Here is a 13,346-nt window from a genome sequence, read left to right as displayed (position 1 = left end):
ATAGGAACGTAGTTTTTGCAGGCAGTGAATGCAATTCCATCCTGAAGCTCCTGTCCTTATGCCCCTAATACACACCCAGCTGAGCACCAAACAAAATAAAAAAGGCTGTTCTCCACTGCCAGAGCCTTCTGGACAGAAATACCTTTGTTTTCCTGCCTTCTGGACAGAAATACCTTTGTTTTTTTCCCCTCTTAGCATGAAAGTAGCTAGACCTTTCTAAAGTTATGTGCCTGTGTGCTCAGCTGGAACTAATTACTTCTGCTCTCAGCAAAGCTTTTGTGGATGACACTCCAAAAGCCCCACTGGGATTTAACCACAACTGTCCCATAGCATTATCTGGCTAACGAGGGTCTCTTCAAAGGGCACCACTGGGGTGAGACCCATCATTTATTTTCACCCCTCCAGGATGCCCCAAATACCAGGCATTCCCTGTCACTGCCTTATCAGGTTGAGAGCCATGGAAAATATTTACAATAAGCATTTTAAAACAATCAGTTTGCTACATGCAGTCTAGTACCAAAAATGATGCCAAAAGATGATATAGACTTCATACAAAGATTTTAATTGACAGATAAACGTCAATAGTTTAAGGAGCAGCATTACTAATTGATTATGGTTTCTGTCTCACATTGCAATTACATGACCTATGATAGGGTGCATGAAGATTTTCATACTCAAGACACACATACTAGCTCTCTGTGGAATAGATTTTATAATGTGCAATAAAATTTGAGCTCAGGCTGCAATCTTCTCCTCACTGGAAACATCCATGTAACTGTTTTCCTTTACTTGACTGTTTATTTCCAGGCAACTTACAGGAAATGTCTTTCAACCTATTAAATTTGTTCAGAATTGAACAGGCAAAGTGTTATCAGTCATATCAGCTTCATTCCTTAGGGGGCCAGGTTGGAAAAACTACTCCTAGATGCACAGAAAGGTTCCTACTCCTCCTCAGCATTAATTGCCGTTGCAGAACAATGCTTTGTGGTTGAAAGATAACCTGAGCATAGAGTGGATATGTTGTGCTTCATTGGCATGTGGCACACGGTGCTGGAAGTTCTGCCATCCAAACCCAGGGGCACATTTGAGTCTGCTCTATCTGGTGAGCAGCAGTGCCCAGATCTGGCTCGTGAAGCTTGTGGCAAAGCTGACACAAATTTTCAAAGTACAGGTTTGAACATGAAATGTTCAGCGGAGTACTAACAGCTGTCATAGATCAGAAACTTGAATTTTCTCTTAGAGGTGGAGCCAAAGGATTCAGAATTTTTTCCTACAATGTGTACTGGATTGGGTCCTGTACTCTGCAAGGAGTGTGTGTGCCTTGAGGTTGCTCATTTCTCTGAGCTACTTAAGTACATGAAATAGGGAATAAGTGCATAAAATAAAACACATTAGTAGCAAAAAAACTAATGATCAGACCAAACTGCATTTAGAACATGCCAAGTATTTGAATTCTGTAATACCGAGAAAGCACAGTTATTTACCTAAAGCAGTTCTTAAACAACGTCCTATACTGTATGGATTGAAGGAGGACAGAGAAGTCCATACAGCTGGAATTATACAACAGTCTGCTCCTTATTCCACGTTACAAAATTTTAGAAGGCCGTGGTCAAACAGCCATCATCTGAAACGCACATTTCTTTAGTTGAGTTTTTTTGGTCCAAGTCAGTGTTACAGTTAAAACATACCTGATATTTTATTCATTTGAATGTATCTCCAAGTCCTGCAGGCCAACCCTTAACAGGCATTTATTCCATTCAGTAGATCTGCATCACAGCAGACAGGCAGGTTTCTTCTGGCTGGAGCAATCTGGACATGGCCCTCTACCTCTTCTCTGGGGCATGGTTGCAAGTGAGGCACCTTGCTTTCCCATGGAAAACTGATGATGTTGGGAGCCTTCATAGTAGTGCAAGGCACTGATCACAAAGACAACTTAAATGCACTTCTGATGGTGGAAGGAATTTTTCTTTGTTACATACATTAATTGTGTATTTTTTTCTGCTTCATGCCAATAAGTCATTCTCCACTGATTTTCTATAGTTCCCACTGCAAAGTAGCTGATCATTCTGCCTCACTTTTAATTAAGTGACATTAAATGGACAATTAAGTGATTAAATGCTCAGTTATATGTTTTCTAAATGCTATCTATCCTACAGGCCCTGACTAGTCTTGTTTAAAAGTGTAGTTAACATGAGTTGGGTTCTATTGCTCTGTCACAAATTTGCCATTTATTAAGGCATTGCTGTGACAGATGTACAAGGTTATATTGAAGAAAAGGGAGTGAAATACTCATATGTCACTCCAGGTCTACATAAAATGCACTGAAGTTCATATCTGGAGTAACCCATCCAAAATAGCCACAATAACCCAGAAAACAAGAGCTCTGGGTGTTGGTGGCAGAATTACACCCTGAAACTCTGGGGTGAACCCTGAACCTCCGATCAGTGGTGTTGATCAGTGGTGTTGATTCCATGATGGTGATTGTAACAGTGGCGTGGTTTCATTTCACAGGCAATGAGAGCCCCAAAAGGGAAGTCACGCAAGGGAACTCACCTGGCAGGGACCTTCTGGTGGCCAGCCTTGAGTTTTCAACTGAGGGCACTACTCCTCAGGTGCTTGATTCTTGCTGTATGCTGAAAAAGAAACTTAAACATCCATGCTTTTAAACAAGACTACATCAAAGCAGCAACTGCATCCAAAATCTAATTTCTCAGCCTATACTAAAGCCCTCCAAATACTAATTGTTACCTTGTAGCTCAGTTCAAAGAGATTAATGCACTGTGTTCTAAGACTTTGAAAATAAGCTATAAAATCAGTAAGCATGACAAATGCATCCCTTCACTGCTTTATACTCAGTGTCTTAGATGCTAAACATCCCAAACTTACATTATTTTTGCATGAACGCAGTACTCATGTTTACACAGTGCTCTTAATCATGTAAAATCCTTTGAGAGTGTGTAGGCATGTCCAGGTTTATTTTTCATCTGTCCTTAAATTACTTAATACATTCTGAATTTACAGGCTCAATTCAGTCTGAAAATTATAAGTTTAAGAGTTTTCTTCACTTACTCAGTGGTTATGAGATTACAATTTTATATAATAGTAAAATGTAATTTTATAGTAGACTGGACAACTGAACATGCAGTAATCCGCGTGCACAACCAATTATGAGTTTTCTTCCCAGGAAATGCTTGGGAAAGCCACACAGTTCCACAAAAAGCTGCTGTTCCTGCTGGAAATGTTCCTGAATGTTCACCTTTTAATGAAGCTGGCTTTCAGGCACTGTTCAGAGTGCTAAGATATGTTTTATAGATCTGGCTGCTCTAAATGTGGAAGATGTTTGGAAAAAAATTGTGGAAAAATTTAAAGAATTTTTCAAGCTTACACTGAGGCCCAAATATTTTCAATCTTAATTTTTATTTTTTTTTCTAAAAAGGAAGTACTTGCTCTCCCATTCTTTTGAAACAAGCATTGTCTATGATGAAGAATAAGATAATGAAGAATAAGGGAGGAAGGTGATGGCATTTAAATTGTAGGTTGAAACGCAACTTCAGCAGTTAAAGTGTTGATTTTTACTCAGTAGAACCTCTGCAATATGCGAAGGAAAAGGTCTGTGCAGGCCTTTTCACTGAGGAGGAGGTTTCATTGCTCCAGGAACTCTGTTTCTGGGGGAGGACAGAGGGAATGGTAGGTACCCACCTGAAGACTTTGTGAGGAAATAGGCATGGAGAGAATAAGCAGCTAAGATACCTTTTCCTTTGAAGCAGTGTATTCCATTAAAAATATTGTCCTAGGCGTTCTGGCTGCCTACTTAGAGTTACTTTATTTAGCATTGCTTAAAATCTCTGTAGTTGGGTGAATTCAGGAACCTGGTTACCTGAGGCAGGCTAGGTCTTTTTGCTGGTTACTGTAAGAGCATTTTGTAGAGCTGACAGCAGTGCCAGCTGCCTGTTTCTGGACTCATCCTTCCTTTCACTACAACAAGCAAGTCACCCAAGTGGCTGCACTGTACCATGGTGAGATAAGCCTTGCAGTCTTCATGCCATCAGGAGGTTTTGGGGCATGCTTTAAGATGCCTTCATGTAAATGAACTTAAATACGTCACTGCCGTCTGCCATTACTGCCAGATTAACGGTGGACAAATGTACTGCACTGTCCATCTCTTGCTGTTTTGTTGTGTTTTTTTTTCTTCTGTTTTTGTTTTTCATTTACTCAGAAGTATAACACAACTAACATCTTAGCAGTTTTGGAACAGAATTTGAAAGAAGCAAATGAAAACTGAAGTTGTCACTAGAACTGATAGGAATTATCTTTTTGGCCTTTTCACACATATATAAGTATGCGTGTGCTTGAATACATAACTGTCTGTATGCTTATAGATATATAAATCTCTATACACATCTTTGCTTACATTTGGAATACAAGATATGCCTTTATTTCTGACATATCTGTAGTCCTGAATGCACTGTTATTGGGATTTGGGTTGGGTTTTTTTGGTAGTTGCTGTTTTTTAGTATGGACAAAATAATTCCTGATAAAGAGCTTTGCAAATGCTTATTTCTCTGAAAAGTGAGGCAAGATATTGAAAGGCTCAGGACTGAGCATGGGATTGTGCCTAAATCCCAGGATTTGGGCTTGATGCCCAGCGTGACACAAGAATTCCCTGTGTGTATCTGTGCCACCCATCTGTGCTTTGTATTTCTGCCCTCAGAGCAAGAGCTGTTTTCTTACCTTTCGGGTTCAGGATTTAAATTAGCTGGGGAAGATATTAAAGGTAAAACTGAAAAAATACAGTGATATTTTTAACAAGCATGTGGGAGTTGGACTCAACGATCTCTAGAGGTCCCTTCCAACCCCTACAATCCTGTGAATCTGTGAATTGTCTGTAGCGTGTTAAAAACTTCTAATGCACTAAGCTTGACTTTGTTACAATTTTAAAATAAAATAGGCTATTAAAAAAAAAAAGAAGAAGAAAGCACCAATGCCATCCCTTGGGCATTGCAGACCTGGCCCAGAGCCTGAGGGACAGTGTGGTGGTGGCTTTCCAGGCTGCACCTTTTGTTCCCTGGACCAGCAGGGAATGGCAGCAATGCGGAAGCAGTAATTTAGCTCTCAGGCACAAAGGGCTTCTTAATGCCAATTAAAAAGCAGACTTAATGAGTACCAAAAGCAGCCCCCTAGCCAGGCCTCCCTAGCTAAAAGACGATGGGGGAGAGCAATGTGTTGTAGAAAATGATGGAATTTTGAAAATCCTGTAAGAAAGAGGGGAACATCCTTTGTCTTCCCTACTGCATCCTCTGTGCTCAGTTTGTTAAAGGAAAGGTGTCTAAAAATACAGAGGAGTGACTGCTATAACTGTCCCAGTCCAAAAGTGACTTTCAGCTATAGCTTGGGGATTGTTTGTGGTCAGTGTGTTATTTCTAACTAAAATGGCACTTCATAAAAATAACAAATTGCTGGCAACCATTGGGCTTTGAATTCTATTTCTAGTTCCAGTCTCTATTTCTGTTCCTCTTGGTTGCTTTTCTCCTAACAAATCAAACTTCAGGATTGCAGCAGGAAATTTAGATTTAACCTCAAGAGTCAATGTTTTGTCTCATGTCTGCTCTAATGTGATGCAGATGTTGGAACTGCTGTACGTTACTCAAGCTTTTATTGAACCAGCCCTCCTTGCCTAATAGAAAACATAGATAACTGCAGTTGCACATGAAGCACAGATCATTCTGAAGGTACTAAGCTTGCAAATTTTGTAAATACATTTACAAAATACTTGAGCTGTTACTTCAGTTGCACAGCCTTCAGCTGTGTGATACAGAGATTCCTCCATGGCAAAGAAGCAGAGCTCTTCATCTTATCTGTTTTAAGAAGCAACAAGAAGTAAACACATGAAAATGCAATACCTGAAATGACTTGTGGGCTGGATATTCTTTTTCCAATTCTCTGTTTCTTCCTCTTTAAAAGATAATCGAAAAGACCGCAGAAATAGAATATCTATTGTATCCCTTTTTATTTGTTTTCCAGCAATCCTGATCTCCACTATCCCTGCACTTTTAGTTTTCCTTCTCCTGCGTTGCCGCTCTGGCCATGCTAAGACTTAGGTACGTCTTTGATGAGGGCTGAATGCTAAACACTGACATTTCTTGAGATTCCACTGTTCCACGCTGACCCTGGTGCTAAGTAATTTGAAATGGTTCTTTCCTGTGCTCGTTCCTGCTGCCTTGTAATTTGCAGTATTTCTAATAATGAGATAAAAGTATGTTGTACTGACTGTGCATGTGAGATTTTAAGGGCAAATCAAAAAGTTTACAAAATCTGTGTTATTCTTCCCCCTACAAAATATTAATTATGTGTGCATTTATTGCTCCCTTGGTGATCTTCAAGTATTATGTTCTAGAAGCCAGGCAGAAATATATATGCTGCTGAGAGCCATCTCTGAGCAACAAACTGACCAGGCAGAGGTACTTGATACAGGAAAACTAAAACCAAAGAGCTCTGAGAAAATGGATATCACAGAGTAAAGAAGGGCATACATGCTCACCTAGTTAGGCTGACTAGTGCTGCTGCTTTTTAAAAGCACTTGAATGCTCACTTCTTGCTGGAGTCCTTCTCTGCCCCTTGGACGAATGCATTCTGTATGGGGGGTGTTGCACAGGGCACCACGCAGGTCCTCAGCCAGCTCCTGGGTCCTTGGCAGAAGCAAGACACAGAGATACAGAGTTAACAAAGGCAAATTCCTTGTCCTTTATTGGTTAGAGCTGAGCTCCAGAAAGGTCACAGCTGTATTTAAAAAAAAAAAAACAACTCATCAAAATGATGGCTATATCATGAAAATTAATTCACTTACGCCATTGTCTCAGCAAAGCCTCACATTAATTGAATCTCAGCATATTGGACTATAAACCTATTATTTCCCCACTAATGTGCGCAGCGCTGTTGAAGATTAATTATCCTTATATATTCCATTGGAAAGCTTTTGGTGTCAGACTTGTCTCTCTCTACATGAACAGAGAGCAGCTCATGCAAAATGGGGCCGTGATCTTTCTTGGATCCTGCAGAGGAACCTGCATTGCACACAATTGATTGTACTGACTCGTGGCATCACATTTTAAAAATCTTCCAGCTTTTGTCACTCATTGCACAAGAAAATCTGTATCAGCAACTACTTCTAGCAGCTAACTTTTGGAAAAATAAGGAAGGTTATGTTATTGCCTAGAGCCTTTGAATTTCATTTGCATCCTGTGATGAGTACTAGAATACCAAGTCATTTCTGCAATGGCTCATTGGCTCTCTTGTCATATGAGAGACTGTGGGATTGTCAACCTGGCATGACTGTAAATCAGTGCATATCAATCTCTCTTTTCTTCCAGGCTTCAGTTTACTTCTTTCATTTCCACAGACACTATACAACATCCACAGGTAAGTGAATTAACATTAAATAAGTTCCACACTCCCCCTTCCCCGCATTTAATTGTGTATTTAATGGTTTTGTTACATGAGAAATATATGTAGACTTTCAGCCAGCTGTCCTAAGATGGTACAGCAGCTTTTCTTTTCAGTCCAGCTTTCAGCATCTGACTGGCTTCTTTCCCATGTCTGTAGCCTCTCTAGTTTCCCTTTCACTTGCCATTCCTCAGGCAGTCTCACACTGTTCCTGGATGGCCAAACAATGAATGCCCTCCAGATATAAACTGTGTTTTATTTGCAGTCAAATGTGATTCCTGACTTATACCCGCTTTAAGCAAAATTATGTCGCTGATCATCTCCACTGCATAAAGAGTTTATTGTCTTTCAGATCCTCCTGTAAAACTCCTCTCTGTATGAAAGCTGTAGATAATTGCCATCAGATATGGGCTAGGCAGGTGGCAAGCTGTGATTACATCTAAGAGTTGGCTTGCTGCACCTAGTGATTTCATACACAGCTCGCTTATACTCCAGTGGCCTATTTTTATTAATGCTGTCTGCCTTCCTCTAGTATTTGCTAGCTCACTTCCCTCACCTGTCACATTGGGTCTCTCAGAACCCACATTTCCTGGAGGAGGGACTGTCACTTCCTATCTTAAGGAATTAGTGGCAATGAATATTAGCGTGTCAATTTTGGAGAGACTCTAAGACAGTAATGCAGAGCTCCTAAGAGGTCCTCACCTCATTGCAGCCTGCCCCCAGTGAAGAGCTGTGGGCAGGAGGGGCTTTACATCAGGGAGGGCTAGGAGGAGGAGGGCAGCACCATGTTCTTTCCACTCATTTCGGGACTTTTGCTTAGCATTTGCCTCCTCATGTCATCATCTGACGTAGGCCTTTTGGCAAGTTTTATCATTCCTCTAAGCAGAAGAGCACCTAATTCTAAACATCCAGCTGGAGTTGCTTGAAGGATGCACACACAAGCTATGTGCTAGTGAGGAATTTGTGCTTTCCAGTAATTCTCTCTCTCTCCATCTTGCTGTCTGTTCTCAGTCATTATTTTATCAGAAGACTGTTCTTTTTAGGACTGAAGAAAGTATTTATTGGCTTTTTGTCTAGCTGCTTTTATAAACACAGATAGTCAGAGATTTTAAACAGGACATTTCCCAGTACACTTCAAACACAGAATTGCACATGTGAAATCTGTGTATGAAGAAATAGGTTAATGATAGTGAATTTTAGTACATTGAAGCTCCTACTGCTTTTATAACCTCTCAGTGAGTTTGCCTGAGTGAGAATGCAAGCCAGATGCAAAGGGTACTGATGCTACATTTACCGTTTTCCCAGCTGACAGAAAATACAATCCTTCGTTACCTTTATTTAGTACTATCTCTAAAAAGCAGCTTAAAACATCCAAGAAGAAAAACAAATAATGCATCACAAATTTTCCATTACTTTAGGTACCAAAAAAATGTACCCCCTACCTTTAGGCTGTACTTTGCCATTGCTGCAGGATTGTCCAGCACGTCTCCTCTCAATCCAAGTAACAGCAATACCTGCCAGCCACGTGCTCAGCTGTGTTGTCTCTGTATTGGCTGAAGTCATTTCCTGTCTTATATTAGAAAGTTAATCATCTAAAAATACACGTTTTGAGTTCACAGTAAGTTTGCATGCTGTGCATTTGATGACACCGGAGCTACTACAGCTCACTGTGTACAAGCCAAGGGGTCCACTGCCAGACAATGATGAGAGAGGGGAGCTGACCAGAAGCTATGTGAATAAAACAGCATCATTTTAGTCCAGAAATATGTTTCTTTGATATCCTACCCTTTCTCTTTAAAAGCTTAGGTACCTAACACGTTTGTACAAGTAGTTGTTTTGCAAGACGAATTCTTGGGCTGAGTTCAGGCTGGAGTTATGGAACAGATACATTTTCTTACTCCATAAAATCATTGTATTTATTTGCAGAGCACATTTAAGGAAAACACTGAAGAATGATTCTTTGTATGAAGGACTCCTACCTCTTGTGTCACCTCTGTTGCTCTTCATGCTTCTTACAGTCTGGGTGGTTTTATCTCCAGGCAACATATTAGCAAAGCAGCCAAGATTGTTTTTATGGATGGTTGGGGTTACTTTCTCAAATGTTATTGTAAGTATGTTTGTGGTGATGGTATTATTTAGAGACGGCTTTGTGTCAGCAAAACTTCTATTTTTATGTGAATAAACAGAAGGAGCAGAAACTGTAGTTAAAATTCAGCAGAATCGCCCACACTACTCCTCTTCCTCTGTGCTACGCTCCTTCTTACAAAAACACATCACAGCACTTGGCTGGGCTGGGGAGCTCACAGTGCTGCAGCATTTATTTTACCACAGAAGAACATTTTGATGAAGGCTTTTCCCCTGCCCTTCACCTCAGGCTTTTATGAACAACCCAGGGAAGCTTTAGATCCAGAAACACAGGACATTCAGAATCAAAGTACAGTAAAGCTGAATGCAGGCACAGATTTAGCAGCGAGAGCAGGGCTTGTCTGCAGCCTTCCCCTGCTGTTCTGCCTGTTAGCGCGCGCTACACACAGATCAGATGGTCCTGCATCTCCTCTTCACTGCTCAGAATAAGGCCATGCTGCAGACAGCAGCTTTTAGGGAAAGACACAAAGTGATGCAGGAGCACAGTGATGGCTCTGCACCCAAGGACTTCCTTTCTCAAGCCATATCAACGCTGTTTCCTGTTTCCCCCTTTTAATGACCGTGAGGCAACATAAACCGTGACCGTGAGCGTGAGCACCTCCCCTACGAAGACAGGCTGAGGGAGCTGGGCTCGTTCAGCCTGGGGAAAAGAAGGCTGCAGGGTGACCTCATTGCAGCTTTTCAGTACCTAAAGGGAGCCTATAAACAGGAGAGGAATCAACTCTTTGAAAGGGTAGATAATAGCAGGACAAGGGGAAATGGTTTTAAGTTGAGGGAGGGAAGATTTAGGTTGGATGTCAGAGGGAAGTTTTTTACAGAGAGAGTGGTGAGGTGCTGGAACAGGCTGCCCAGAGAGGTTGTGGATGCCCCATCCCTGGAGGTGTTCAAGGCCAGGTTGGATGGGGCCCTGGGCAGCCTGGTCTAGTATTAAATGGGGAGGTTGGTGGCCCTGCATGTAGCAGGGGGGTTGGAGATTCATGATCCTTGATGTCCCTTCCAACCCTGGCCACCCTGTGATTCTGTGATTCTGTGATAAACCATAGCAAAGTAATAGTGTGGGCAGCCAGGCACAGTCAGTAGTGGGGCCATAGCAGGTAACAAAGGGCCAAAGCCTCATGCCTCTCTTCCTGCCTGGAGAGCAGTAGCCAATAGAAAGGTGTTCCTCTAGCTAGCACTAAAATATCCTAAAGCATTGCACCAGTTGACTTGTTAGGATGGCAATCTGCAACAGCATGTCTGAGCAACACTGCATCCTATTTAAAAAGTGGGAGTCTCAAAGTGCCTTGTGTTGGGAGAGAGAGCTTTGAGAATATGGGAATTTTCAAAGGGAAAGCAGCACTCTTCTAGGAACTGTATCAAGGGATGGGAAAAAATCTTAACTGTGCTCCTTGGTAAATGCCTTCTACAAATGTACATTCCTGAGGGTCAAAGACAACTCCATCGTAAGGAATCAGTTCCATAGAAGTCACAGAATCACAGGGGTTGGAAGCAGTAGCTTTGCCATAGACTGCAGTTTACAAGGCATTGAGTGCAGCGCATTGAATGTGAGGCCTTGTTTTTCCTTGAACCAAGGCATCTACTGTGGTACGAGAGGCCTACAGGAATTAAAAATGTATGTATGTTAGTTGAAATGCATAACATTTAAAAAGCGGGCATAAAAAATGTATGTGTATTAGTTGTAATCTTTAACATTTAAAAGCAAAAGCCGGGCCCCCATTTCCTCTCACTTCCCCCAGCTCCTCACTCCCTGCAGCAGGGGAGGTTGTCATGGCAACGTGCATCTTCCCCCAGCCTGACAGGCCGACTTGTCCTTGTCTGCTCTGCACATACCTGTGTGATGGCCTCCCCCAAGAAGGCAGGTGAAAGGCATCCAGCCCATTTTGAGAGATGGGGCATTCCCTGCATTTTTGGTTAAACAGAGGCAGAAGGACCTGGAAAGGAAAGCTACTGGCCTGGCAGAGGGGCGAGAGAGGTTCTGCAACCCTGCCAGGCACTAAGCTTGCATTGCTCCAAATACTCACTGTAAATCTTCATGAAGTATTGAGTAATATACTTAACAAGGTGTAATAATGATTTAAAACAATGTGAAATCCAACCCTGGGACAGGTGCAATTATTCAGCCAGAAATTATAGCCTATGTTCATGAATTGGAGAGATTGCTTTAGCAACGTCTGGAACCGTTCCTAAAAGACTTGTAGAATTGGTGCTACTTGAAACATTCATCATCCATACTGATAATTCACTGTAAGCAAATAAGTTTACGATATGTACAGGCACATATTGCATTATTGAAAGGTTTTCATTTTTGGACATTCTTCATGCTATTGTTTTTTCCCTACTGCTAGATTTCATTCAGACTGCTGCTGCTGCTCTTATGGGATTTTAAGTACTGCATAGGGAAAGGTTTTTTATTTTTTCAGTTTTCAGGATGCATAACATCTGTTTTTAACCATATTCAAATTCTGAATGAAGCTTAAATAGATAAAACTTTCCTAAAATTCAAAAGGGAATGTTGTACATGAGACAAAAATCCTAAGGAGGCTCAAACAGGTAAAGCACTTAAATATTTAACTGTATAAATCTGATCTTGATCTCATGACCGTTCAAGGTCTCAGTAAAATGAAGCTAACTGCTTTCAGCTGAATGTATTCATGCATTCATTTTTTCTGCCATTTTGGGTGGGATCCCTTTGCTAAGGCCCCAGCTCCATCTCAGAGAGAGCCCATTGCCATAACTGAGACAGGGAAGCGATGCTGCTCAGGTGGTTGATGTGGTATAGGAAGGAGTGCTAGAACAGAAAAACAGAATTCAGAAGAGGCCTATTACCTCCTCTCCCTTACGCACAGCAAACCAGAATATATCTCTCCATGCCATGTGCCATGTGATTAGAATACCATTGTGCTTCCCAGTGATTAAGTGGCGGCAATTTGATTTGGGATTACAACTTTATGAGGCTGTGTGAAAGCACAAAGTGTCAAACAAACTCCCCTTTTGTTAAACCAGGCTTCAGCTCATAAAGTGTAGCATGTCAAAACATTGCCTTCTTGAAAGAAGTGTATATTTTAAATTACCTGTAATAAAGTCCTTAAAGAACCACAGAAAACAAGGCACAAAGGCTGTTGATAGCAGTTTCCTTTGTAGAAACAGGCTCCATTTTGAGGTCTAGCCTGTTTTTCCCCAGCACTTGTCATCTATCTGCTTTTCTTCCCACAGTGCAAAGTCATCATCTGCCAGATGAGCAGCACACAGCCGGAGCTGCTGCACTGGTTCCTGTTTCCCTTGGCACTGGTGGTCTACGCAGCCATCTCAGGGCTGCTGGGCCAGGCAGAGGAAGCCGTGCTGGGTGCATTCACAGCGCTGGTCACAGCCGCACACGTGCACTACGGCATCTGTGTGGTAAGGGGCCGGGGGGAGCTGTGCACGCTGTGGGGGTGAGGGGCTTCTGGATGTGGCTTATGTGCATGTGTGGGTGGGACGTTGTCCTGGACTCCGAGCATTAAGCTATCAGTTCCTCACGTGTTGTATGTAGCTGATCAATGGGGCGTGGATGCCCTCTCATCCTCGCTCTTTCTCCTCTTGAGGTTACTTGAGTAAAAAAAGCAGGAAGGTAAGGTGGGAGGTAAGATGTATCATATTCTTATAGTAAGGTGGTCAACTTTGCTTTGAATCCACAAGCAAAACAGTTGTTCAAATTTCTCATTTTTTCACGGCCTTCTATTAGCATCTCTTAAGATGCTAAAACCCAAATGGTTTTCCAGTTA

At 41.8% G+C, this 13,346-nt stretch overlaps 1 protein-coding gene and 1 long non-coding RNA gene across 5 annotated transcripts in view; one reads left to right on the top strand and one right to left on the bottom strand.

Annotated features, from left to right (window-relative positions):
• The window catches only part of LOC100546243 (ethanolaminephosphotransferase 1-like), a 50,001-nt gene that overhangs the window by 33,715 nt on the left and 2,940 nt on the right, over positions 1-13,346 (top strand). For all 4 annotated transcript variants that reach the window (XM_085221045.1, XM_085221046.1, XM_085221048.1 and 1 more), the window contains 3 exons: positions 7,368-7,416; positions 9,367-9,547; positions 12,799-12,981. In XM_085221045.1, coding sequence (XP_085077171.1) covers positions 7,368-7,416; positions 9,367-9,547; positions 12,799-12,981 — 413 coding nt within the window. The remainder of the gene's footprint in view (positions 1-7,367; positions 7,417-9,366; positions 9,548-12,798; positions 12,982-13,346) is intronic.
• Positions 557-9,066, bottom strand: LOC104910319 (uncharacterized). The gene is made up of 4 exons (XR_792961.3): positions 8,883-9,066; positions 6,539-6,686; positions 2,554-2,645; positions 557-1,916 (listed from the first exon to the last, which is right to left on the bottom strand). It is a non-coding gene; the product is annotated as an uncharacterized LOC104910319 (long non-coding RNA).

This window comes from Meleagris gallopavo, chromosome 3 (assembly GCF_905368555.1).
Source record: "Meleagris gallopavo chromosome 3, MGAL_WU_HG_1.1, whole genome shotgun sequence".
In the NCBI taxonomy this organism is placed as follows: domain Eukaryota; kingdom Metazoa; phylum Chordata; class Aves; order Galliformes; family Phasianidae; genus Meleagris; species Meleagris gallopavo.
This window is presented reverse-complemented; position numbering and strand designations above follow the sequence as displayed.